Source organism: Odontesthes bonariensis, chromosome 15 (genome assembly GCF_027942865.1).
Source record: "Odontesthes bonariensis isolate fOdoBon6 chromosome 15, fOdoBon6.hap1, whole genome shotgun sequence".
NCBI lineage: Eukaryota > Metazoa > Chordata > Actinopteri > Atheriniformes > Atherinopsidae > Odontesthes > Odontesthes bonariensis.
The window spans coordinates 23,473,885-23,501,463 of record NC_134520.1 but is presented as its reverse complement, the minus strand read 5'-3'; the positions used below and the strand labels follow the sequence as shown (position 1 = coordinate 23,501,463).

At 40.7% G+C, this 27,579-nt stretch overlaps 1 protein-coding gene across 4 annotated transcripts in view; it reads right to left on the bottom strand.

The window, feature by feature from the left end:
• Window positions 1-1,031: 1,031 nt before the first annotated feature.
• camsap2a (calmodulin regulated spectrin-associated protein family, member 2a) overlaps window positions 1,032-27,579 on the bottom strand; it is a 41,820-nt gene continuing 15,272 nt past the window's right edge. The window contains exons 3-18 of one of the 4 annotated variants that reach the window (XM_075485574.1): window positions 26,795-26,962; window positions 25,436-25,519; window positions 19,315-19,347; window positions 18,219-18,360; window positions 17,342-17,481; window positions 10,984-11,080; window positions 10,695-10,791; window positions 10,539-10,570; window positions 10,363-10,432; window positions 8,058-10,206; window positions 7,047-7,183; window positions 6,211-6,434; window positions 5,633-5,729; window positions 4,033-4,148; window positions 3,590-3,708; window positions 1,032-3,356 (exon numbers count right to left, since the gene is read on the bottom strand). In XM_075485574.1, coding sequence (XP_075341689.1) covers window positions 3,051-3,356; window positions 3,590-3,708; window positions 4,033-4,148; window positions 5,633-5,729; window positions 6,211-6,434; window positions 7,047-7,183; window positions 8,058-10,206; window positions 10,363-10,432; window positions 10,539-10,570; window positions 10,695-10,791; window positions 10,984-11,080; window positions 17,342-17,481; window positions 18,219-18,360; window positions 19,315-19,347; window positions 25,436-25,519; window positions 26,795-26,962 — 4,011 coding nt within the window. In that variant the 3' untranslated portion in view covers window positions 1,032-3,050. The remainder of the gene's footprint in view (window positions 3,357-3,589; window positions 3,709-4,032; window positions 4,149-5,632; window positions 5,730-6,210; window positions 6,435-7,046; window positions 7,184-8,057; window positions 10,207-10,362; window positions 10,433-10,538; window positions 10,571-10,694; window positions 10,792-10,983; window positions 11,081-17,341; window positions 17,482-18,218; window positions 18,361-19,314; window positions 19,348-25,435; window positions 25,520-26,794; window positions 26,963-27,579) is intronic. The other 3 variants (XM_075485575.1, XM_075485576.1, XM_075485577.1) reach the window with 3 other exon arrangements.

Sequence of the window (27,579 nt, the reverse complement as noted above, 5' to 3'; positions counted from 1 at the left end):
CTTTTAAAGGAAATCCAAAAATGACAGAAAAAGTAGTTTGAATGTGTGATGACATCATTCGTGTGGTGGTCAGATCCTCGCTTTATATACCTGAGAATGATTTTATAAACTGCTCATCTGACCTGTAGTTAATCTGTATATTTTTACCTCGTTTGTGAATTTGGTGTCGTTAAGCTATGCTAATTTGAACGTTAGCATATAGCTAGCTCAGATAAAACTTATTCTAGTGAATCAGAAGACTGTCTAAAGTCTAGTTCCATGAATTCACCAGTCAAATCGTTCAAAATTATTTTTTTCCTTTTTAATTTTAGGCTACTGCCGGGATATACTGTGCTGAATCCGTAAGAATTTGACAAAAAAAACAATTTTCTCCTTTTTAGTTGAAAACCTGTAGGCCTACTGCTTAAAACTACCTCTTATAGAATAGAATTTAATAAAGTATTTTTCTATTCTATTCTATAAGAGGTAGTTTTAGCCTCCAGTTGAGTTTGATGCGCAAGTGTCTTCAGCCTGCATTGAATATAAAGAAGAGGGCACCAAAACATCTAATTTTACATTCAGGATAGTGTACACATTCCTCAACTCATGTACAATAATTGTGAGTGACATGAGAGGACCTTAACCATCTGTCTATATATCTACCTGTGTTTTTGACTGGTAGACAGTAGTTTACATCTTTCTTATTGTCAAGTCTTGTTGGGTGTCTAAAATGTTTTTCTCTGTCACATTAAAGAAGACTGCAACAAAAATACATTGTGGATTGGACTAATTCTAATTCTCATTTGTAACAGTCATGCCAACTGCAATTAAAAGATTTAAATGACAACAGGAATAAAGAGAATATCTACAAAAATATGTTCATTTCCACAAAAACAAAAGCTTTATGATAACAGCTAATTGTCTTCGTACATCCTCTATTTCCCAAAAAAGAAAAAATAAGGCTTTTTAAAATTTTAATTCTATTATTTTATTTACTTTTTATATAATATATTTTGTTAAAGATAAAAAAAACCCAAAAGAACCACGTGACAGATGAGGCCATGCTTAAGTTTATTAAACATAGAACCAAAAGGAAAACAAACCAAAATGAGACTACATGTTCTGCAGTATGTTGAAAGAATGGACAGCATCTGACAAAGGAATCAGGATGAAAAGGCAACTTACATGAACATAGTGTACAGTATTATTACACATTAAATTGTCTTTTTCTTCCTGGACTTAAACAGCAAAGAGCAGGTGGACAGAGCTTTCTGTAGAGTTTCTTTCAACAAACAAAAATGGAGAACATCTCTCTATTACACTAAATTACATTTTCAAAAACGTGTACATGCTCATTTTTGGTCATAAATGTCCCTCCTTTTTAAAACGACATCCGATCGTCTAAAAACGGTGTTGATTTCACATTCGGGAGCAGAGGAATCACGATACTGACGTAAATGAAACCTGATGGCAAGTCTCTACCCGCAAGCAGCAATTGGGATCCACCGGCCCCACTCTGGGTTTCATTTTAGGGTGAATTGGTACTAGTGATTGAAATAAATTGGTAGTGAAGGATATCAAACTAAATTGCTGACCTAAGAGATGTTGACTTTGAGGGTGACAGGTAAAAGCGCTGCCAATCTGCAAATACACACGCTTTAAGATAAGTTTCCCGTGAAAACCCACTTATGCAGTGATGGAGAAAAAATGATTTCAGCCTGGAATCTAGAGTATGCACTGTACTTACTACATGTTCGTGCTGTGTGGAAGTGCCCTATAGTTTAATGAGTGGAGACATTATTAAGATATTTTTCAGTTGGAATCTAAAATCGAATACTGTTTAAGTACCGGTACAATTTAACTCACTGGAAATATAAAGAGCAATACGCCATAGGTGTCACTGGTCTTTGGATTTTAGTCACATTTTTCATACCAGCGAGTGGAAGTGCGATTATACATTATCTTCATATACTGTTGGCAACATTTTTTAATAAGGAAAATAACACTGAGTTGTTTTATTTGTTCACAAACCTGCTGTGAACCAGCAGCACAATGTTCTTCTACAATGGCTCTCAACCTTTTCAACAGAGTCGGTCCAAACAAATCTGGGGGTTAATTCTGCCTCCAACTAACAGTTTAGCTTCATTACAAACGTCTTTTGTGTATTCAGAGAAAAGGTAAGTTATCACAACAGTTACAAACATGACATGATGCTTGTATATTAGAAATATATTCATCACACATTCTTCATCAGAGTGTGAATCCTCTGCAGGTGTCCTGACCCACATGTTGAGAACCAGTGATTTATAGGTATCTCCTGCATTCTTCAAAAATCACCATCTAAAAAAAGGGTACTGAAAAAGCTGAAACCGCTTGGCTTTGTTGAGCTGAACTCACACATACTGTGTGGCTAAAACTAGCTGTATGCAATTCGTTTTTTTTTCTTTCTTTTTTGGCCCTTTGAAGTTTTACGTACCTTAATATACAAACTGTTTTACCCACAGAGATGAAGAAAAAAAAGTTTTCCAGCAAATACAAAAAAAAAAAAAAAGCAAGCTTCTGCTTTACAAACACTTCATTGCACTCACACACAAACATAAAATGCGCATAAGGCCACACACATCCAACAGGATAATGCTAACAAAATCATTCTGTACATGGATTAAAAACTTTCAGTGCTTCAGTGTAACAAGTAAGATGTCCTAGCATTCATAGTGTCTCTTTTTTTGACGTTTGGCACATAGTAAACAAACAAACAAACAAACAAACTCACACATGCCTTCATAAGTTAACTCAAATGTGACAATCTCTAAAAGGACAAGCGATGACGTCATTCTTCAACAGTGTCATACATTCCAGTTCATTAACTTTTAAGTCCTGTAACATCCAGTATGGAGTATGCAGGATAAACATGGACAGGATTGTAATGAGAGGAGAAACTAACATTAAAAAAGACAAATATGCATTCATCTAACTGGCATTGCAGGTGTTTGAATCTTCATGGATATGTACAGTGAAGTGCAAATTGAAATATGTATTTGGGAAGGAGGGCTGGGGGGTTTCAAGTTCCATTAAGACTGCCCAGGCACTACTTTTTTAGGGGTGGCTGGCTTCTTGGTTTGCCACAGGTGGTTGTGGATGGTCACTGCGTCCACACTGGCTGACATGGTCTTCGCTGGTATCTGACTGAACTGCTTCTTGTCTGAGTTGTACTTGTAGAGCCCGTCTATCATCTTGCGTGTGATGCTTTTGGGGCCGAAGCCCGTAAGCTTGTTGATCTCCTCTGTTTCCGGGCAGTAAGTGTAGAGAGAGCGAAACTGGCAGCCGCCATCTCGGAACAAAACCAAGAAGTTGTTGGCCCCTGATTTTTCCATCTCCTGTTAAGATCAAGGAAACGAAGCTAATTAGATATCAATGTGGCATATGCTTTGGAAAACACTGCCACTTCTACTTTATATTTTAAAACCTGCCCATATATGTACTTTTTATGTACCTTTATCTCAAACCATTTACAACAAACTGAAATACGATTCAGGACATAATTTAGATAGCATCATCATCCCAGCTGCATCATTGCATGAACCAATCAGAAAACGCTCCATGTTGTTACCTCCAGGATCTTGTTCTTTTGGGCCTCATTGACCTTGCCTGCGAGGCAGCAGTGGGCCAGAGCATTTTGGATAATGTGCTTGTTAGACTTGGCACTGGGTTCCTTGTACAGCTTTGGTCCTGAATGAAAACAGAGCAGGGGACATCAGGAGGAGATTGTTGCTGTAGCAACCAACCCAGCTACAGCACAAAAAAGACCTTCATGCATATTTTTACTCTCTTTTGATAAATCATGTCTGGGTGTCATCAGTTAGTCTGACAAAAGGAACGTGAGCAATGAGTGCATGAGGATCACAATTATTTATTTATTATTTAACACTGTTAAAGGAAACCCTGCAAAGAAGAAATGTGACTACCCATGACAAAATTAGGATCTTTATGGTATAAATACCTGCCAGATGAAACGTTCATGGAGTAAACATGATTTCCATCAAGCTGACTCACCAGTGTACTCTGCGTTGGATGTAACAGATGAGGTGGTGGATCCATTCTCCCAGTCTTTTTCTCCATTCTTGCTGCTGGAGCGACTCGGTGACAGGAAGCCATCTGCAGAGTCAGGCCTAATACACACAGATGGACTTTAAGCTCTGATCCTCTGATCCTGAACACGCAAGTAGCGTGCAGGAGGTGCAGGGCTGTTTCTCGGTTTGATTATCAAAAGCAGGGACTTGTCTTGAGATTCTTGCAATAACCAGTAAGGCAGCAGAGCTTGCAAGCACAGGCAGCAAATGCAGTGTGGTGCATGTCAGGTCAAGAAAAGAGGCCAATCAAAAATAGTGCATCACTTGTCTTACACTTGCTCTTTTATACTGAGACTGGAAGAGCAATCATTCGCCTGTACACACGGGCAACAACTGTGTAAAGTGACTATCTGAAACAACGACACACATCGTACATGGCAATGACTTGATAAGATGGGCCTTTATGAAAGGTGACATCTGTAGAGCTGAAATGTGGCTGCTCTAAACAGGATAGTTCATCTTCATCTTTTAGTGGAAAAAGGGAAAAATAAAAACCTGCAGGAGTGAAAACTGGCAGGGAAGGCACGGCAGAGCGGTGAGTGGAAAAATAAAACTATTTGCTCTTTGTCAAAGCTCATGCAGCATCTCACTGTATAGAGCATCTCACAGCCTATGTGCATTGCACATTTAATCTCAAATAGACAAACTTTTGGAACACTTGTCTAAAGCACGGCCAGTGCCCTGAAACAGCTCCTGAGAAGACATATCCACATTAACCACGCTGCAGGCTTGTAAAAGCTTTCAGTACACAGAGGCTGTGAAGTGCTTCACCATGAGATGCGTCACTACGCTTTCAGAGAACCATGATTACTGTGGTAATCAAGTATTTTGTGGTTAAGATGATGCAGAAAGGGTAGCATTAGACCGCCGCTTTGAAATTTGCTTTGAGTGTCGCTGCCTTATGTAAAAAAAGAAATTAATTAAAAAAAAAAAGATATAATGTGTTGCTTTTGGGTTTTTGGTGAAGGATTGGGACAGCGGGAAGTGCCTTCAAATTTCACAGTCAAGAAGAAACTAACCTTCTCCTTCTTAGTTTAGGAGAGCTCAGAAAGTAGAAGAGACTGCTAGAGGCTAAACTAGAACTTCTGACACGTGAAACAGCAGGAAAGAAAGTGGTACAAGGGGAAGATTAAAAGAGAACATGTTAGAGCTGGGAATGAGAGTCAGTCTGGATGTCCAACCAAACTCACTGCTCATGTTTCTCAAATTCTGTTTCGGAGAAACATCCAATTCTACATCTGCGGCACGCATTTTCTGCCCTGTGTTGTCCACTGTGTTTTTAACTCTATATATGCAAAAATCCTGCCGATTTGCAGTGGCTCATTAACAGTAAAATCAAAGCGCCTGAAACAGGTTTAAATAACAAAAACAGCACAAGCAGGGTGCTGTGACTGAAGGGATTGTTCCCCTTAAAAGTACTCAGATTTTTGAACATCTCACACTAAACTGAACTAAACTAAACAGTTCACATTAAAATATTGTTTCAGCAGCACTTAAAGACCCGCAGCGCAGGAACAACTCACCTGGGCGCTCTCTTCTCAGAGGGAACACTGCCACTGTCGCCCAGGCTGAGGGAGGCGAGGGACAAGCTGGAAACTGAAAAGATACGTTGCCGTGAACCTGGATGTGACAACAAAATGTAGCACAACATGACACAATTACACGGACACAACAAATGAAGACAACACCTGACTGCCTACTCGGTTATGTGCCAACCATAATCGGAGAGAAATGTCTTCTCAGGGCTGTGACTGAAATGAACTGACACATCCCGTAATACATGGAAATAAATAAATAAACATTATTAAATGTGCACAAACAAAATGCTAAATCGGCTTCACTCATACTTACACTTGTGCCGCATTGTAGGTTCAGGATAGTGTGGTAAATTGTTATAACAGCGTCGCTCATTATCATTGGCTATTGGATACAATGATTACAGTACAAATAAACACGACATCTCTGTAATTTTCTAATAAAATATATAGAAAAAAAAGATTCACTTTGACATAATCTTTGGTGGCACAAGGAAGAGCAGCAGCAGGACACAGATTTGACAGATGGGATGACGCCACTGGATGGGGGTTGTCTCCATGGTTACCTGTGGCAGCTCTGACAGGTGTTTTGGGCGAGTCCGTACTCTCACGATGGATAGACTTGGGCCGGCCTCGCCTCTGCTTGGCTCCACCAGCTGGTCGAGGTTTGATGATGGTGTCCATGTCCTCCATCAGCTTCAGCTGCTTCCTCCTGAGGTACTCGTGCTTGATGAAATCCTTCCTGGCCTTGTCCTCCTCCTTCCTGATACGCTCCTCCTCTGCCTTCAGTCTGAGCAGATGATGAGATGGAACAAGAGCCACGGGAGTGAGAAGAAACACTGGATTTTTAGTTCACGAATTTGGGGACGTTAATATGAAGCATCATATAAATCAGAGCTGAGACAAGTCAATTAACTAGTTGATCTAAAAAATGTTGACAACTGATTAAAATACCATGGAGAATCATAATTTAATTAATGTAATGAAAAAAAATTATCAAAATAACCCCAAAAGTAAATTCCAATCAGTTTTGCCCTACTTAATTTTTTAGATTATTTATAGTGAAATTATCTAAAAAAAAAAACAACAAAAAAACAAAACTGAGGGTCTGAAAAAGAGAAATTAAAGTCAAAGAGAAATAAAGTGGAAGAGGTGGACGCTGTGCTGTGACCGGTTATGAGGAGCAGACATGAACTGAGAAATAATTTGACAGATAAATAGAAACACTATCCTGAAGTCAGATTTCAGAGTATTTCCATACAAAAGACAGCCTCAGAGAAAGTGGGAATGCAATATGGTGACCTGAACCAATCAACGTGAGGCCTCCCTTTCACATTTTCTCTAGTAAAACACCAAATAAAAATATGAAGAATGACTGTTAGGATTTCTTCTATCACAATACCGAGCCTCCTCTTTCTTCTGCTCCTGCTCAGCCTCTTGTTGCATCTTCTTCAGCTGGCTCTCCTTCTCTCGTCTCATCCTTTTCTCCAGCAGTGCAGCCCTCTTCTGTGCCATGTTCTCCTCTGCCTTTCCATCCGCCTGAAGAAAACAAAGTCAGCTGTCTCACCCAATGATGTGATGGGTGCTCAAAAGTGAGTGAAACGTGTTTCTTGTCTGTCATAATTACTGTTATTGTCTCTTATTTTTTCATGTATGAGATAATACAATTTTCTTTTGATGTTGAGGGCAATAAAGACAGCCTGGAGATTGGATTTTTTTAGAGAGGCTTTGTAAAAAGAGATCACACCTATTGTAAACATAAAATAATCCTATAATCAAACTAATGTCCATGAACAAAATCCAATTGTTTTTATCCTCTAATTTAAATACAGACCGGTTTAATCTACAGTTTCCTTGAGGTGACGGTTTATTCTTAAACCCTCATAATTTAGTAAAGCCCTCTAAAACCCCATTTCTAAAGCAGCTGTGCCTGAATTATTTACAGCAGCCCTAGTTTTCTGACCTACATCCAAGCCCAGACGGCGGCTAACGACAATCTTACACACTTTAAAGGGGAAGATGATGCAGTCCCCATGCGGAACGCTTCTTGGACCTCTAAATGCTTCATGTTTGGAACAAAAAGGTCTCCTTACGAAAACAAACATGGCTGCCCTATGCAATTATTAGAGTTGCTTTTTCCACCAAAAGCAACTCGTGGAATTTGAAAGTTTTCAGTCATGTGTACAGCTGCAAATCAAACTCTGCAAGCTGGGATTTTTATGTTTTTGTTTGTTAGTATTAGTGGGTGGGTCATATTCAACTCATTGAGTGGAGTCACTCTTTCTTACTCGTATATTACACATATGGGCTTGTTGAAAATAAATTTGCTGAGAAAACCGATAATGGCTAGAATGACATTAGTCAGTACCTCAGATGTTATTGATACATTATATTCGAAGGCATTTAAAATTACCTTGAAAAAGAAACCACGACACATCTTTTGTTCGTCATCCTCCGTATCTCCCTGCTCCACCTCAGAACAGTCATCCAATGTCAGATCCTCAAGTGGCCTCACAACTGACAGAGGAACCTCAATCAAAGTGCTTTTGGCTTGACAGGAGAGTTCTGGCAGTGAAGGGATCTCTGTGGGTGTCAATGTGAAGGTTTCTACCACAGGGTGGGCCAGAACCTCAGGGACCGACGACTCTATGGTCGGTTTGAGGTCTGTAAATGACTTTTGAACGTGCTTTTTCTGGTAATCCGTTTCCATGCCATAGATCTTGGAATGATTGTGGGACACTTTTTCCTGGGTTTGGTCATTTGTATCTACTTCAATTTCAACTTCTTCTCTTTTGCTGAGCAGGTTGGGAGAGCTGGGGGGTGACATGGCTGCACATATACTTGCCAGCTCCCTCTCTGGGGATAGGAGTGGATTTGTCTCCTTGTGTTTATCCTGGTCTGGGTCTATTGTCTGTGGACTAGCAGATGCTGGCTCCTCCCCCATGTAAATGAAGGAGCTTGCTAAGGGCTGGCAAGGAGAAAATCTACGTAGCCGTGGGATGCTGTCGACAGACTGTGGAGCGGTTAGGACGCGATTGTAGGGAGCCAACTTAAGCTCGCTGGGTCGAGCGGTGCGAGGGTTCCGTGAGTGGAAGGAGGCAGATTTACGTTTGATGCTGGTTGGAGAACGATGGGTGGAACGAGGTGAGTCGGCAGGAGACGAGGGCCCTGAGGATCGAGTCACAGCTCCAGCTCGAGTGTGTTTTTGTGGTGAGGGGTTTGTTTGTGGAGGAGGGATGACCCATGCCTGCTGATGCTGTTGCTCCCTCATGGCCATGATCACTTCCTGCTGCTGAGCTAAGCGCTGCATCTCAGTCTGGAGGAAGGCTAAAGAATGGTTGAGCTTCTCTATGGAACGTGTGTACTCTGATAGATCCCCTTCAGTTAGCTGTGCATGGCTTTGTCCACCTTCCTCACTTGCACCCGGTGTTTTTTGCCAACAAGAGGCTGTGCTGCTTTGCTCTGCCCCATCGGGTGTGTCTGCCTTGCTCCTTCCAAATATAAAGGTGGGGCTTGTGCTTGTTGTCTTTCCTTCTCCCTCAGTTTTCCTCCCTTCTTCTCCACTGGCAGCACCATCGCCTTTCCTCTTTACCACATTTAGGAACACAGAGTGACCCATTTTTTGCCGATGCTTTGTAAAAGCAGCCTCCACTTTCTTCTTCTGTGCTTCAATAGCTTTCCGTTTCTCCTCAAGTCTCATTCTAAGCTGGACCATCTCTGTTGCCATGACTTGAGCAGGGTCATTGGGTGGAAGCTGGACAGGAGCTGGTGACGCCTGAGTTGTAACGGGTGGGGTGGCTTGTTGACGGATGGGGCTGTGCTCAGGGGTTGGTGCCCAGGACACAGATAATGGAAGGCCAAATTCAGAACCCTCTGGAGTGGTCTTTAGGGAGCTGCTGCTGCCCCTGCCTGAATCTGGAGCAGATGGACTGAGCTTCCTCATCTTCTGTTCGGCAAAGCTGGTCATCTTCATTCCTGAGGGGGATTTGCTCTGACTGCTCGGACAGGGGCTTGGTGTGTCCACATCCAGCTCCATGTTCACAGAGCAGTCCCTCAGAGAGGAATCTTCATCCAGCATGTCTTCTGTTCTGATATGAATGCCAGTGTCGACCTCTGTGGTGTCTGTGGTGCTTAAAGATCCTTTGGTGTCCATCTCTGACACTGGGTCTAAGCTGCCAACATCAGCTCCATGGTGCTGATTGTGCAGGAAGAAACCGTTGTTGATGCCCTCTACAGGGAGCTTACTTGGGCTGTGGATGATCTGGAGGGCTTCCTCCATGGAGGGAGCTGTTGCCATGACACTTCCATGTCCGTTGGGGTATGCTTGCCCGCTAAGCTCCATGCCTGCTAGGCTATCTGGACAGCCCTCCTCCTCAATGCCAACACTTTGGCCATTCACTGGCTGGAAGGATAGATTGCGCTTCATTCCACGGGGCATTTTCTGAATCTTGAAACCAGAACCATCATCAGTGCTGACAGACCTGACCATCCCACGTGTGGAGGCAGAAGCAGAATCCTCTTTATCAAAAGGAATGTCAAAAGACACTCCATAAGGACCAGACCTTAACAGGAAAAGCATAAATGAATGTGAATGGCTAGTTTGGGGAGCAGCTTGGCAGCATCACAATTAGATTATCTTAATCTCTAAATGACTCCATCTCTTGGGGACTGAATATTGTAGTTGAGCAGCACAGAAACAGGACAAAAACATGACTAACCTTTTCTCTTTGGGCCATGTGCCAAGGTTGCCATCAACAAAAGACATTGAAGTTGACCTCTTGATCTCTCCTGGATTACACAAATAAGCAAAGTGAAAATCAAGCAATACAAGTAATGATATTTTTATATATCTACCTTATACTTTAATTTTAGTTGTCAAGATCATTATAATAACCTGAGTTTCGAGGCTGGGGACGGAGTGGTAAGCTAGAGAATGAGGGACAGAAAAAGACATCCATCATGATTTCCAGTGTTAATCATTACTTTTTATTTTGTTATATTTGGCTTAAAAGTCGACAAAACTTCACACTGAATACCTGGACAAACATACCTGGGTCTTTCAGGACTTGGGGGTCTTTCCATAAAACTTCTTTTAGTTGCCTTGGAGATGGGGATGACTGGTATATTCTTCAACAATGAAGAGGAATCTGATATAACAGAAACTAATGATCAAACTGTGCTTCAACAATGCAACATACAATTTTACCCAAATATTACAAGTAACTTAACAGAGTAAGGACTATCACTTCTTGCAATTATTCCCTCGTCATTACAAACAAGACACTATTGATGTTATTACTACTATAAATCAAATTCTAGGGTTCTAATTTTACACTTGCCTGTGCCTTCATTGTCCAGCATTCTTGGTTTCACAAAAGATGGCTTGACCACCTCAAACCACCAGAACAGCTCTGCCATGAACACCAGGTAGTTACTCTGGTAGAGAAAACAAGATTAAACACACGATATTGAGTTTTATCTAATCAACCAAATCAAAAATATTTTAAAGAGAGACTTGACAGTTGCTGACAAAAAAATAAATTCTGAACATGTCCAGCCACTTTTCATTTTATCCACAACAGCATATTAGTTGCATTACATCTCTTTCTCCAGCAGGTGTCACTGTTAATCACTACTAATGAGCTAAGCGAGCTAAGCTAATGGTAATCATCATCATGGTTTTTCACAGGTTTGATAAAATAATCTTCCACTTGCATGATAATGTATATAGTATCAGAACCTGTACTAGTAAACAGGAGCGATGAAGCCATTAACCTCATTTGTATTATAGAGGACAGCTCTCTTTTCTGATTTCAGTCACCCAACAGCCAACTTGAATGAGCCTGGCTAAATTATGTCCAAGTTGTGTCCATGTCTGAATGAGGTCACCGTACAGTGGGAGGGTACACTGCTGGAGGACACTGCACTGCATCAATAACCATTGGAAGGAGATTTATCCCTCAGTGGTATGTCTCCATCTTCCCAACTGCTGTTTATTTTCTTTTACAAAGGTAAAAAGGGGTTGTATGTGGTGCAAAGTGGGGTTACACTATATTTGTTCCTGACAAAAAAAACACCTTGATTCAACCAGTGTAACAGATGTTTTTTCAACCCCTTTTAGCAACACTTAAGAAAATAATTTCTAATAATTTCAGCTACAAGAACATAAATAAATATAAATCAAAGCAAAAAAACAAGCGACTGGATAGTGTAGAGGTAAGACTGCTGTCTTTCATGTGGGTGATTGGGGTTTGAATCCTGACCCCGATCCTGTAGGGGTCCTTAGGCAAAACCCCTTACGCTACATGCCTACCTGGGACATAAGTGTAAGTTGCTTTGGATAAAAGTGTCTGCCAAATACTTCTGTGCCATGGAAGTCAAATTCCTCCACTCAAGGGCAAGTTATTTTGCATTATAAACTGAATTAATCATTTTCTGAATAACCCTTGAATGTATATTAAGATTCAGTATTTAATTAAATGCTATGCTAAATTAGGCATTGCAACTGTGAACACGCCACTCTAACAGCCACTTTACATATGCAAAGTGAGTACAATGAAGCAGGAACGACCTTGAGGAAACACACCCTCTCTCTGCCCTCTGTCCATGGTCCCCAGACAAAGACAGAGCATGGCTCAGCTCCAAAGATGCTCGATTCACCTCATCAGCAACATTTCGTTCTGCCGAGCAAACGGCAGCACACACACGTCATACAGACACCTCTTAAGCCCTTAAACTGCAGCCCTGAAGCACACCAGGAGGGGCAGAGGCAATTAACATCAGTGACACTGGCCTGCTTCAGCTCATGCTGCAGCCATTTACAATTCTCTGTTTTTGGATGCCTTTACTTAGCCACATCCTAGTGTGCAGAGCTACTGAAACAGATTATTTTGTGACAGTGCAAAGCAATAGCACATTGTTATCAAAGTAGTTAAAGTAAAGCAAATAAAAACATCTATCAATTTTACATTCAAATTTAACTCTTAACATGAAGACCTAGCAATACTTTAGAATCCTAATCCTAATCACTAGTATCACTAACTAATGCTAATTCAAACCATCTGGTTTACCTTTAGGTGAGTTCAGCATTTGAAGCATTCCTCAATGGCCATGATGAACAGTAGAGAGAACAAGACAGGCAAAGGGAAAACAAACAAAAAAAAAACAATAAAGACAGAAAGATGGACTGATCTCCTCTTATCCGTATTGCCCAGGCTGGTGAAAACTACCAAACCTTCCTTGTTCTCTTTTCCCATCTGTTTGCCTGTCTACTACTGTCACACCAGGTGTGAGGGTTAAACGTATAATACCATCCTTAAGCAGGCACTCACACATGTCCCTAAACAACCAACTACTGCACCACTGCCACACCTATCCCCCCGCTCACTGACTCTACTACCTCGTGGGCTGCTGGATTTGCAGCATTGCCAGATTAGGCTGTTTGGACATTTGAGTGTATGACTCCCAGGTTGAGGAGTGGAACCTGATTGGTGGTGCAAGAAGAGAGCTCAGCGTTGATTGTAGTTGGTCGAGGGAGGAGGCGGGCTAATCCACTCTGCAGGGATAGGCATGCCCCTATGCTTCACAATCATGGTGAAAACACCCAAATGCAAGGGCAATGTGTATCGGTTTAATCCATAAAAATGCACATGACAGAACACTCATGCACACCCTAAAAATGATGTCATTTAGATCTGCAACAGACAAGACCCAGCCACACACTGAGCATTCAGAGGGCATTAATCTCAACAATCACTGGGCCAGAAGGTTGATTAAAGGATCTAGGTCTACCGGCTGCCAGCCTGCCAGCCAGACTCACTCCAATCTGGAAAACCCCATCTTTCATTTCCTTCCAAGCTTATCAAGCTGCTGCTCGTCACCCACTGAAAAACCTGAGGTTATGTGAGTGTAAAAAAGAAAAGGCTTCAGAGAGACCTGAGGCACCATAATTTCATGTTGGAAAACCCAGTGATGAAATAGAATCAGAAGACAGAAAAATAGCTATTCCTACTTGAGCTTGCCTGGTGATCTAGGTAGCTAAGTTTATTCAAGAGCAACAATCATTGCACGCGTCAGCCATATGTAATGCTTTATATTTGAAATAAAACAGAGAAATCCGTTTGTGTTTAACAGCCAAACACTTATTTCTTGAGCAATTAGGTCAGTTTTAACAACGTGTGCTACTTTTTGGCAGATGAAACCTCACCGTGGAGCTGCTGTTCTTCATTACTGCCATCTATAATAGTCAGATTAAGGACAAATGACTGGTAGTCATGTTTAGAAGGCAGCTGATAAATTACAGTACATGTGTTAGTTTGCTTCCTTGAGGACAACCCCAGCATGTTTGCTACGAAGCTCCTGGTGGAAAACCCCCCCAGACATGGTGAATTTAATTTCTCCTCCCTGGATACACAGATGGTAATTTGGATGAGCTGTGAATTCATTAAAGGTAAAGCCATTAAATGGGAGTGGGTTGACGTGATTGACTGGCCTGAGCCCATGAGCAAAGAGTGGCCCTACACAATGTAATATATGGCTTTGGCAGCTGGGTTCTGGAGGCTAATGTATTTCCCTTTATTGAGGCATGATGAACATGATGTCTTACTAAACAAGCAAATTGCTGTAAGAGGGAAGTGACCTAATCCATTCACTAATGTAGTTTCTCTGTGTAGTGCTCTACATTTCACACCTGATCTGATATGAACAGACTGGTGTGTGAAGGTGGCTGCGTGAGGATCCAGAATTGGGTGTTGAATGTTCACACTGTGAAGCCTCATGTTAAGTTCCAACTTTCTGCATCTGATTTCTTTGAATGACTTATGATATCTCTTAGATTGTCTCACCTCCAGGAGCTACATCAGGATAGGAGGTTTTTGACAGTAGTGTTGATCATTTGGAGTGCACTCATTTAGTTAACACGATATGCAGTTATATGCAGTTATTTCTCTTAAAGCTACCAGTTTTTGAGGGGTTACTATGAATGAATACTTAAATAATAAAATGAATTGATACCACATTCTCTAAGATGTTCCCATTATGAGGAGGATTGCATTTCTTTTTTATTAGGGTATTCCTGATATATATATATATATATATAGATATATATATATATATATATATATAGATATATATATATATATATATATATATATATATATATATAGATATATATATATATATATATATATATATAACGAGCAACTCATCAATAATGTAACAGTATGTAGATAATTGAGCAATGACTTTCACAGTTAAGATCCAATCTTTTAGAATCACACCTGATAGAAGAATTAGCACAGAAACACAGGTAAGTGTCAAGTCTGTGTGTCTGTCTGATAAGACACTGCCCCTCTCCAATGCCCCCACCCCCCTAAGTCACTTCTGTCTTTTAATTGCCTCACACTCTTAATTGCCTTCCCCTTTGTCTCTTCTCTCTTGTTCCCATTTTCCTCCTCTTCAACACCTCTCTCACTTCGCCTCCCCTCTAATGTCTCAGCTCAGTCTATAATAAGGTCTCCATTAGTGCTACGGTGCCACTGAAGATGTGCCCGTCTGGAATCTGGGTCAATGTTACCGAGTCTAACTGGTTCTGTATGCAGTATGCAGTTCTGGCTGTATTGTACTGCTTCTCTCAGGCAACAACTCTGGCCAGCTGGGACACTTTTATCACTCCAGAAATCAGTGTCAGCAAAATAATGCTGCTGGCTGGCTCCCACAACTCGATCGTTATTTATTTTCACTCACTGTGTGCATGCTTTGGGTTGCTCGGTGCAAGAGAGTCTGCAGTTTGGTGCAAAATGAAACTATCCTACAAATATGACGTAACATACTGGATCATAATATACCTCCATCAGTACTAATATTACAATTGCTTCCACTGAGTCATTCCTTTGCCATTTTGCTGTATTTGCTCAAGGACTCTAAGCCACTGTTTCACACTACTAGTTGGTGCATTTTAGTGTTGCAAGGGGAGTTTATCACTTCTTTTCATTTTTAAAAAGGTCATTTAAGAGTGACTTTAATGAGCAGCATCCAAATCCGATGAAATTATAGAACTGAACTGTTGTTGTTGTTGTTTTTTTAAGGTATCAGATACATGTTAAGTCAGTTTAGACTGAAGTTTGTCCTTTCAGTGACCTCCATTCTGCCTGTGCTGAGAGCAACAGTCCTGCATCTGAGGACATGCTGAGGCGACAGTTAAGGCAAAGCCAAGTTCATCCATCCCGACACATCAACTTAGTGTTTATGCAGCTCTCAGGCATAACACACTGATTGACTCAAGAGGAACAAAACAAGCAGCGGGGAAGGACAGTTACATCACAACACCAGAGAACTAGAAATACTTCATAGGAGCTGTACGTACTATTATGCACATGTATAGTATTGAACATTTTATGAAGGAAAACAAAGTGTCTGTGACTGTTTGAGATGTTGGGGTAACTGGACTAACCGTAAAGGCAACAACTTAAATGCATGTATACGCAGCAATTCACCATGAACTGAATCAAATTAGCTGATTTTGAGTCAATATAGACCCTTAGAACAATCTAAGTGCTGTGTGCCTGTACAGGTACATGAGGGAAGCATGTGTACACAAAAAATAAGGCCAGCAGAATAGGACATGAAAACAGGGAACTAAACAGAAGAGTCAGAAAACGTTTACGAGTACCTTGAAACTCACAACTCTCTTTCTAAATCCCTGTCAACTATATTACAAATAATTAAGTTTTATTGGCCAATCTAAAGTGAGCAATATATGTTTTTAACTGCTGAAGAAAGAATAGCAGTGCAGGGAGGATGCTTACTGTAAAAAAAACAGGAGCAGTTTCAAGGACAGATGCACTACAGGCAATGAGACATAACAAGAAATGTGCACATATCACAAAACACAGTGGCTGCATGGGCGTATAATGGAACTGAAGTGTATGTAAACTTGGCTATCAGCAGGACAGAGTGAATTTGTCTGTCACACAGAGACAAATATCAGTTGAGAGACCACAGGAGAAAAAAAATCCCTTAAAATCACAAGGACCAGTGAAAAAAGAAAGAAGGAAAGAAAGAAAGAAAGACTCAAAAAGAGCAAAGAACTTGACAAAGAATTAGGTAAACGTATACAAAAAAAGAATGGAAAAGAAGAGAAGAGAAAGGTCAATAGCCTAAAGAAGGAAATGGAAAGAGTGTGTAACTGGGAAAGCAGGCTTTATGAGTCCTTCCAAGCTTGTGGTTGGAGGAGACAGTTTGGACTGAGATGTTTTTCCACAGCATGACTCACTGCACTGGCCTACAGTCCCACTTATTTCTCTCCTCCCATTTAACGCATCTGACCGGATGCAACCACACTATATGGATTCTTACCTTTTATTGTAGAAAAACTTAAAAACAAAAGAACAGTGTTTTGGTAAAACAACTTAACTCACTTATATTGTGCCAACTAATAAGGATTTTTTTTGTTGTTGTTGTTCAACCACCACTTTGAACTGGAATTATATCCAGAAGGCACTTTCCCAGTTTGGTAATTAAAGAGTAAGTAAAGAGTGCCTATTTTGCAGCAAGAATGTCCTAACAATGAACCCGAAAGGATCAGCAAAATTCAGCAAAATGTCCTGCATATTTTCTAAATAACATGTTTTCAAAATCTCTGCAATCAAGCTTCAAATATGTATGAATGACCAACAAAATCTCTCACAGGCTCTTTACCTTGATGGTGGAGGAGGCATAGAGCATGTCCTCCAGACTGAAGTGGCAGCAGCTGTTGAGGTTGTCTTTGCAGAAGTCTTGTATGAGCTGCAGGTTGTACAGTCGATCAGCCAGAGTCATATTTTCCTTCAGACAGATATCTGGGAGGACAGAGGGAGCCATCAGGTGTCAGGGTGATAGTGATTAAACACTCACTTCAGTGGTTTCCGCCATGCAGACGGTGGTTGTTTATGTACAGGGAGGGATGAAGTGGGCAGGGAACAATGTGTGGGTATGGAACAATGGGTGTAATAAGAGCAAAGTTCAGAGAAAGTCTGAACTATCATGAGAGCGATCTAATGTCATCAACTAGGAGGTGTGAGCTGATATATTCAAGACAAAACAAAGTTGATTGTTGAAAACTTTGATTATTTTCTAGGTTTGATGAATGATTTGCATACAGGTAACTGATGTGTTGGAATGTATTTTGACCTCTATTTACAGACTTGAAAGTGAATATGTTGGATCTATTGTTAGTGACTGATCTTCAATCGGCTAAATTAACAACTAAGAGGCAGGAGAAACAATGACGCTGCAATGTGCACAGACAGAGTAACTATCCCTCCTGACAATAAAACGTGAATTATTGTTTTCTGTAAAAAAATAATGCAGGATAAAAACAGTGTTTTGAAAAAGGGCAGAATCCCGCCGCTGCTTTGGTTTGAGAACAAAACAAAGTCGTGAATTTCATCAGCTTAAGTGACACCCTGAGATCATTTATCTGGTCAAAGGTCTATATTTCCCTCTGCTGATTCATTATGGTTACCTGATGTCCAACATACAGAGCTGTAAACTTCCAACTGATCAATCCGTCCACCTACTGTCTCTGTTTCCTCACCATCTAGTGACAGCAGCTGTGGGCAGTAGAAGTGCAGCAGAGCACCCAGGGCCGAGCCGTCTGTGCTGTCTTTCAACAGGCTGTCCACTGGGGGGATCTGGGGAGCTGGCTCGGCTGAGGCCTGCTCCTTCCTATAGCGGGCCTGCGTGACATACAAAACCATAACACACAATGGATTGCGCATAATTACCCTGTTTACATTTGCAGCAACTGCTGGGCCAGATTTGTCCTGTTTCTTTTTCTTTTTCATGTATTAACAATGGCTGAAAAATTAGGCCTGTATAATGAAGCCCCCCTTACAATGGCTATGCTTTATAGGATCTTTAAACCAGCAACAAAAAGTTTAAAAACCCAGCATGGCTTCATTATATTTAACCAAGGATGAAGGTAATTAAGCTGACCTGGAGCTTTGAAGCCTTACTCGTAAAATGTTTCAACTGCAGAAAAGAAATCTTCACGAGGTGGCGAATGGGCAACAGCAGCTGCTAAAAGAGTGAACAGTCACTGTTTTGTCTGGATGCTGTGATCTGATCTTATTGTTTCATCCTTGTAATAGAAATACCAAAATAATCCATCTCTGAACATTGTATTTGTCAGAAGGATTCAGTAAAGGACGACTTTGTCACCATTTCATGCCCCCAGATATCCAATCTCTGTAACTGATTTTTTTCCTTCTCTTTCTTCTTTCTTACTAATCCCCTGGCACCAATTCAGTGATTCCCCAAGGGTACCCACAAGGACTTTTCTCATCAGCAAATACAAGCAAACTTGTAAGATAAACATCCCTCATGTCTATATGGCTTTTAGTAAACTCAGTGTTACGTGCAGCAGTTGAAAAAACAAAACAATGAAATGCAATCAACAGATTTGTGCTGATTTTTCACAGTACATGAAAACACATGGCTACGCAGCATGGGTTCACTTGTTAATCAAAACAGAAGCAGAGAAAGAAAATCTGTGTTTATGTAACTGAAGTCGGATGTTGACAACACACATCCAATAAAATGATGGCAATGGTGACATGAAGAGAAAGGCAGGAGGAAAGACGGTCACTACGGACACACAGAATGAGTGCAGCACTGATTAGTTGACTTACAGGCACAAGCTTCATATACCACTTGGTTGGAGACTGCAGCGGCACAGCGATGGAAAAAAAATGAAACAACAAAGACATACCTGTTAGAGAGATTAGTTCATAAGAAGATTAGTATTACAAAGAAAGACATGACAACTGGGATGCAAAGGGGAGCGCACATGAAAGACATCCCACTCATCTCAAATAACCCTGAATTTCTATTCACTGCAATGTTGTGTTAAGTTTGGAATGTGTAAATCTGGCTTGTGCTGACTGCACATCCTCAGAATGAAAGCTTGGGCTTATATTGTACTTGGGCTAAATTAAGGCTACTTAGGAGGATCTTGGTCATTTTTTCAAATTAAAAAATGACACGGCAAGTCAAAACATTTATTTTTTCTCCTTTATGTCACAACAGCTAAACAAAAGCAACATTTCAAAGCCCACGTGTAACAAAGCCCACGTGTAACAAAGTACACGTGTAACAAAGCACACGTGTAACGTTGCACTGGCTTTCAGGCTTGACTGGAAATGACTAGAATGGAACATGTAGAGTCGAGTCTTTTGCCTATGAAAACTACTTACTATAGAACCATATCTACTTCTGTGTATTACGTAATATTTATCGTTGAACCTGGGGATGCATATGCACATATATATATATAGATATATATTATCTCTGTCACTTTGCCTTTTATCATATAAATCAAAATATCCATGAGGTATAGGTTATGCATGTACATGCATCTAAAGTATTTCCCACATCAGTGCTCCATATCAACACATTTCATTCTAATCTTGCAGTGGACGTACAAAAATTCAAAAGGAGGTCCTTGACAGCTTTGAGGCAAACAAATTAGCTTACTATTAACTTAATAATTACTCAATATGGAGTATCTTCAGCCCACAGACTGAGCTGTTAGCTGTGGTGGTACGTCCACACATATACCAAGAGAATTCTTACTTTGCCACATTTACAGTTAGGCCCTGAATGCTGGACACCAGCGACTTCTTATATTCTCGTGTTGTGTTTCTTTTGTTCTTGCATAACTTGAACTTTCACATATTTGAGCAGCTGGCAGAAAGCTTTGGGGATTATCAAAGTAAGTGTTAAATATCCTTCCAACAAATTGCCCTAATACACATATACATACATATTACACACACACACACATATGTATGTATATATATATATATATATATATATATATATGTGTGTGAGTGTGTGTCCTGAAAGAAAAACACTCAATGATGAATCAACTAAATCACTGTCACGTTATTGAAGCACTGTCAGAAGAGAAAACTAATCCAATAACATTTCTACGGCACGAACTGTCAGCCATCCATTGACAATGTAAGCTGAGCAGAACAGGCTTGCCTCAGTTAACAGCTAATTCTCACTTAACCTAGAGACATCAAAGACCCAAAATGTACACGCCACTCAAAGTGTCTGGCAAGTCCTTAACTTCAAAGGTAAGCCGTGAATAGTGAGAAAATACAGTCGCTCTGTAACAAAACTTTGAAAAAACATATAAAAAGGAGGGAAAAAAAAAGACAGACAGTGCCTGTTTTGGATGTTCCTCATGTGATCAGGACCATGTGATCAGCTCTCTGGACCATGATTTGAGTTTCCGGCAGAATCCGATGCCATTAGCGGAACACACCTGTGTAATCTAATCAACAATTTATTAGTTAATCAGTTTTATCTATTTGCCAGACGGTCTTTGGAAACGTGTGACGTGCTGTCTGAATCCGTGGATTGTTAGTCATGTAATAAAAAGAGTGTAAATCGATGAGTTTACAGGGAATGAAGAGATGATCCACGATTTTTTCATAAGCGAGTTTGTGCATTTCATCGAATGTACTACATTTCCAATTTCCCAATAAAGTTCAGGACTACTTCGGCACACAGTACACACACAGGTCTCATCCTGTTTGCATGATCCTGTTTTGATGCACCGGTGGGTTAGTTTACATGTTATTTACTATTTTCTAAGTGAATGAGCTTCCGTCACCGCTGTGTCATACATTTGAGAAAATATGTTAGCCAATCCGTCTCTTAATCACATTTATCTATGACATGTGCTGTGGAATTTCAATGGATGATTTATGTGTCAGTAAATAAAGTAATTCATTCCCTGAAAATCAAATACTGAGATGCTTGACCTATAAAAAACGCTGCAGCGGAATAAAATTCAGTGGATATCGAGGCGTGTTTGTTGACAGAGACCTCCTCTGCCCTCACGTCACCTCTTCAGACCGAGAGGCAATAAAGCTGCACTCCTCGGTGCAAAGTCGCAGCAGACTGACAGGTCAACTTAATCATGTTAAGGGGTCAACCTGAACCTTTGCTGCCTTTGCTTGTTTGAAAGTTTCCTTACAACATCACCGCTACCCAACTACACGTCCTAGTGTCCCAGTTTGAAAATAAAGTCGAGAAAACTGTCTGCTGCTAAAATAACAATTCAAGATTGTGGACTAAACAAGGTCGTAGAATTGGACCAGCAATCGAATCCCTTTGGGAGATGCATAATCTCCTTACAGCAGAGCACACACACACTTCATACAATGCATGCACACATCCCACCTAACCAACTTCAATTATCCTGCGACTCTGCCTTTTGCTGCAAAGTTCATCCTCTCATGCAGACTTCCCCGACTGAGCTGCAGCTCAGCTTTTCAAACCGAAAACGATTAGTCCTCCCTTCCTTGTCCTGACGCTGCCTTTCCAGTTCCCTCCTCTTATCCTCCATCCACCCTTACCCCCACAAATAATGCAGTAGGTTCAAATAAAAGTTCTCTTAAAAGCACTCAGTACCATCACCTGGCGAGTACCATAACGATGTCCTAGGAGAACAACGCCATGGTGCTCAGCAGTGTCTCTGTAGAGTCTGACAGACAAGAGGCTGCCTGCGTGACTCACACTGCAGTCAAACAGCACAGACAGAAGGAGAGAGGGATGAAGGGATGAGAAAAGGAGAGATGAGGGTGCTAGTGATAGAAAAAAACCAGCAGGGATAATTTTTTCAATGTTAGTGCAGTTTTAGTTGTTTCAGTTTGTTCTTTTTTCACACATTTCTATCATATGATATAACTCTCTCCAGGGCTAATCCTCAACAAATCTTTCATCTTTTCCAGATTGATTGTTTTAACTGAGAATATAAGAATTGCCATTTTGGCATTCAAAGAAATCCAAAGAAATTTGCAGAAGCAAAGGACAATTAGACAGAACAAGCAGTTTAGTTCAATTTATAGTCATGATTGCTGTTCTATAGTAGATGTTCACACGTTTCATTTACATACAGAGGCTTTACAGTTGTAGCCTAACAAAGGCACATAAAAAAACAAACAAAAAAGATATTAAAACTGCCTTCCAACACAAGTAGTTGTTATTATGTAACATATTGTTGTGTACGAGATAGCAAGACCTTGAGCTAAGAAACAAATTGAAAAATGTTTTTCAGATGGTCCAGCATTTCATTATTACTTCCTCAGATGGTTCAATTTATTCCCACTGAAAATGACTTTAAGCCATATAAAAAAGAAAAGGAAAGGAAACAGAAACGGAACAAACAAAAAAAGACCATCAACATCTGCAAGCAGACTGATACATACAGCACATCTCAAAGTGTTCAGCTGCAGTGTCCACTGACTGACTTTGCCTCTAGTGAGTTTAAATGGGAACAACATCTGCCATAAGCAAAAGACACAGTCATGATAAGGACATAGAAACCAGCATGTGAGCTGCCTGGAGGTTCAAGTGGACGTTTTGTTGAAGGGCTACCTCTAGCTTAGGGGCCAGACAAGTGGAATAATGAGCAGACATAGCTCCACAGATGAGACAGTCAGTGACAGGGTGCCTAGATTGCAATAGTGTCCTCTTTTGCCACTCAGTATCATAAAGTCTTTTTCCATGTCCAATAAGTATGAAAAAAACATGCTGCGCTAACTGTTTTTTGAGACTACTTTACTTTTAAAAGTGTCTGGGCGTGTACCTTGCTGTGTGTTTGTGTGGGACAGTTGAAGCATGCTGTGCTGAGTCTGCAAACTGACTGGTCGGATCAGAGTCAAACACTGACTGTCTGTGCAGCCCTGGGACGAGCATGGGAAACACGCACAGTGCAGTTTTACATTTCTGCAGGTCAAAACACATAAGTAAGAGCTGTCTTCTTTTTTTTTCATCATAGAAGGCAAGACAAAGCAAGGCAAATTTATTTGTAGAGCACAATTTCGCACACAAGGCACTTCAAAGTGCTTTGTTAGTTAGAAACGAGTTAGAAAACTTAACTCTTTGGATATCTCTACAAAGAAGCATCACTGATTGTAATGACTGTGTCATAGTGCGTTGCCTCACTTGGTAGAGATGAAAAGAGGAAGAGGAGAGGAGTTCATTTATTTTCCCTGAGGAAAAATACATCAATGTGTGAGGAGAGGGCAAACTGTTGCTGTTGGATGGGAACAAACATTTTCCTTTGCTTCAGAACAAGCATTGAGGGTCTTCATGACATTCATGGGTCAATACAACTCCGAAAAGAAAGTCACTGTGTAATTTCAAAAACCACAGAAAGGTCACTTTAATCCATTCCTGAAAATTGCTGGTGGGGCATAATGAAGGATATGGAGGTGAGGTGAAGAAGCAAAGCATGAAGGATGAACATGGAGGGGAGTACATGAGTGACATCATCCATCTCCTCCCCCCTCTCCTCCTCTCAATCTGCTCTGTTGAGTTAATATGAAGCCGTTGTGATGCCATTTTTGTATAAATAAATAAAGCTTGACGGTTAACAAACAATGAAGTAATAAAGACAGCAAATACATACAAGATACTTTGGTTGCAAAACATAATCAGTTTTTCGTCACTGGAAAATTAATTTCCTCAATAAAGACGACATAAAGGACCACGACATCTGCGTAAATGAGATTCACTAAGACAGGAGCAGCTTCTACCACCGTGCCACAAGTCCACAAATCCCTAGATATTTTCTCAAACTGATTCTTTTTCAGAAAAAGACGGTTTGTGTGAGCTTTTCCTGAGCAGTAAATCGGCATTACATGATTAGTAATTACGAAAAACGTATGAAAACACGGCCAGGCATTAAATTAGCCTGGAATGTGAACATGTCGCTTAACAATACAAGCAATACGATACGCAGATATTCTTAAATCCATATCATACTATTGTGGATGGAATATACATTATGCAGTCCACATTTGTGCATATTTACTGGTATGACAGTGTAAAACAGTAAAATGACACACTGACATCTGTATCATCTCATATTATGAATGAAATATCCAAATCACACAACACACCTCCAATTTTATCCAAGCACTCGACAGCCCTGTGTGTATTTGTGTGCGTTTGTCTGTGAATGCACACGAGCTTATAAGAGCCAACAAAGATTCCGTCCAGAGATTTACAAGTTGTTTGAATTCAATGTGGATTTCTGTCATCTAATCCATTTCCACCAGTGAGTGAATACATTATTCAGTGGATCAGAGATTGATTTATGACAAATACAGAGCCAAACTGCACAATGCAGACAGAGATCACTCCGGTTAATCAAATGCATAATACACACACTAACACACAGGCCACATCACATGCCGAATGGCATTAGCCATTACTGTTGATTCTACAGTCAGTTACACATTAGGTCTGGACTGTGAGCTGAACCCTGAATAAGGCTCCCTTCTAAATAAAAGGCTGCTTGGCTAATTAGACTGGAAAGCACTGGCTCTTTAATGAAGGTACAAATGAAGTAAGTCAAATGATTAAGGTGGATAAACTTGTTATGATTTTAAAGCTGTTTCCTGGCTTCCCCTCTCTTTTTTAATGAATCAGTTGCACATTGAGCTCAATATAAAGCTTGGCAACAAGTGAGAGAAATATTCTTCGAAGGTTCTTGAGTTTGAACGGCTTACGTTCTGTCGAGGAAGCTTGTCCTGGATATAAAAGTGACACAGACGTTTAGGACAAAGCAGTGTGAGTGAAAAGGCAAATGTTTTGGTAAATCCATGGCACGGAGCCAAGATTTACCTTAGCTTGCCTGAAACAGTCCATCAAACCTGAAATGTTTACAGTGTGTGTGGAATGTGAAATGCCACAGCAGGGAGAGTAGAGGAAAAGGAAAACACTGACCCGAGGACTGCCAGCTGGCTCAGCACTCTGGATTTCCTTCTTCTTCTGCTCCTGAGCCACAATATCTTTAAGATACTCATTTACCTGAGAGGAAGACGACAAACAAGATTTCAGTGACCTCGGCCACAAGCAGAATCAACGACCAAATCTCAATCCAGTCTCAGGAGCCTTATTTGACTGATACGGCTCTTCTCCAAAGAGTAGCTTTCATTTCATAATCAAAAAGTTGAAAGCAGCAGTAGATGGGCCCTGCAGCCAGGACAAAGAACCACAATTTGTGCCGACATTACAGCCGTATCTTATGGATTCTTCCTTTTTCTAGATTCAAATAAATCCGAGTTAAATCACGGTGATGTGCAGATGAGTGGGATTGAATTGATAGAGTAAAAAAAGGTTGTCAAAACTAAGCATTTTGGAAACAAAATGCAGAGAGCCATATGCCTGGCCAGTGGGACATCACCACCACACCCCCTCTTAGCTTTTGTCTGTTCTCTCCGAGTGAGTAAAGCTCAAAGCTGGCAGCAGCCCAGTGCTCAAAGAAGAATGTAAACAGACTGGATTCTGTTGTACTGTATGGAGGAGCCAATGCCATCTGTGCATGCAGGCCGAGCAAGTAACGTGTTTCAATTAAAAAAAAAATCTGATTACACAGGGCGAGCAGGTTCAAATGATATCCAGCCACATTTGCTGAAAAATAGTAACCACACGCTGTAGAACTGTTTGTTTAATCAGATCAGAGGATTTTGATTTAGAGATTCAAGTGCTTTTTGATCAAATTCCCAGCGGGCCGTCATTAGCCTTTTAGTGAGGAAACAGCTTCTGTCCGGCCACTCTACAATATTGTTCTCTCACGTCCCCAAATAAACTCTAAATGTAATTCATAGTGACCATTGGCTTATTGGTTTCCTGTCTGACCGAGGCTCTTTGTCTTGTTTGGCTGAGCAGCCAGATCGAGGCAGCATGTTGGCAGGTCCAAACTTCTCATCCCCAGATGAGTGCCTGTTCCTTTGACACAATCCGGTCTTACAGGTCTACAAACAATGCTTTCAACCTTGTGGCTTGGTGTTGTCTTTCTTTCTGAATGTTGAAATGCCCCCTGAAATGTTTTCAAGCACAATTTTACCAAACCACCAACACACTCCAAAAAGTGTTTATTAAGATGAGTCTTAATAATGAGGAAAAAATATGAAAGGCTCGAAAAGCTTTCTGTCAGCACTGAATTCATAATGAGAAATCTGTTTTTTGAACTTACAGCAGGGATCAAGCATGCAAAACAAGTGTTCTGAACAGATTTCATGGCATTTAGGTCATTAACTGAAACACAACGACATGCAAACCATGAAACACACGATTACAAACCTTGTTAATCCAGGTGGTCACTGCATCCTCTGTGTCATACGGCTTTTCCACCTCAGGCTTGCAGGGCGATGATGAATACTGACAAATGCAGGCCATCACTTTCTCCACAGTAACGGTCTCCACCGTGTACGCCATCATCAGAGTGTCAATCATTGCCAGGTGGGCGCTCTGAAAGAAAAAAAAACAGTGCAAACAAAGGTTAGAGGGTAAAATGAATAGGTATCTCAGGCCGATGATGTAATTCCTTGTCACTTAGCAGTAAATACAACATATTTGATTCACAAAGATCACAAGCTCAATGATGAAAGCTTGTGCAATGGAAAAGGGCTACATTCAGTTTCATCTGAGCCTACTTCATCAGACACACATCAGAGAGAGATGTGCCCACTTTGAACCATGACAGCATTCTAATCCCAGAAACAGATTGAGATGTCAGACTAAAGAGACACTTGCAGGGTCAAGATGATGAAATTACATAAAAACACTGCAGACAGAGACCTGTCACATCCACTGAGACCAAGAGTAAGACATGGATATGTCACTGAGAAAAGTATGTGACTGTCCGCAGAAAAAAAAAAAAAGGTCTGATATCCGAACATGTCACTTTCAGACTAAAACAGGAACACAGCTCTCCACAAACATATTTCACTCTGGTCTGGAACGGAAACTTGTAAAAGTAAAATGTTACATTCTTAGTGGGAAACAATTACTTTATTAGCAGATATCACACGAAAGAGACTTGTCGCTCAGTGGAGGGTAAGGCATTGAAATTGCAGTGATTTACT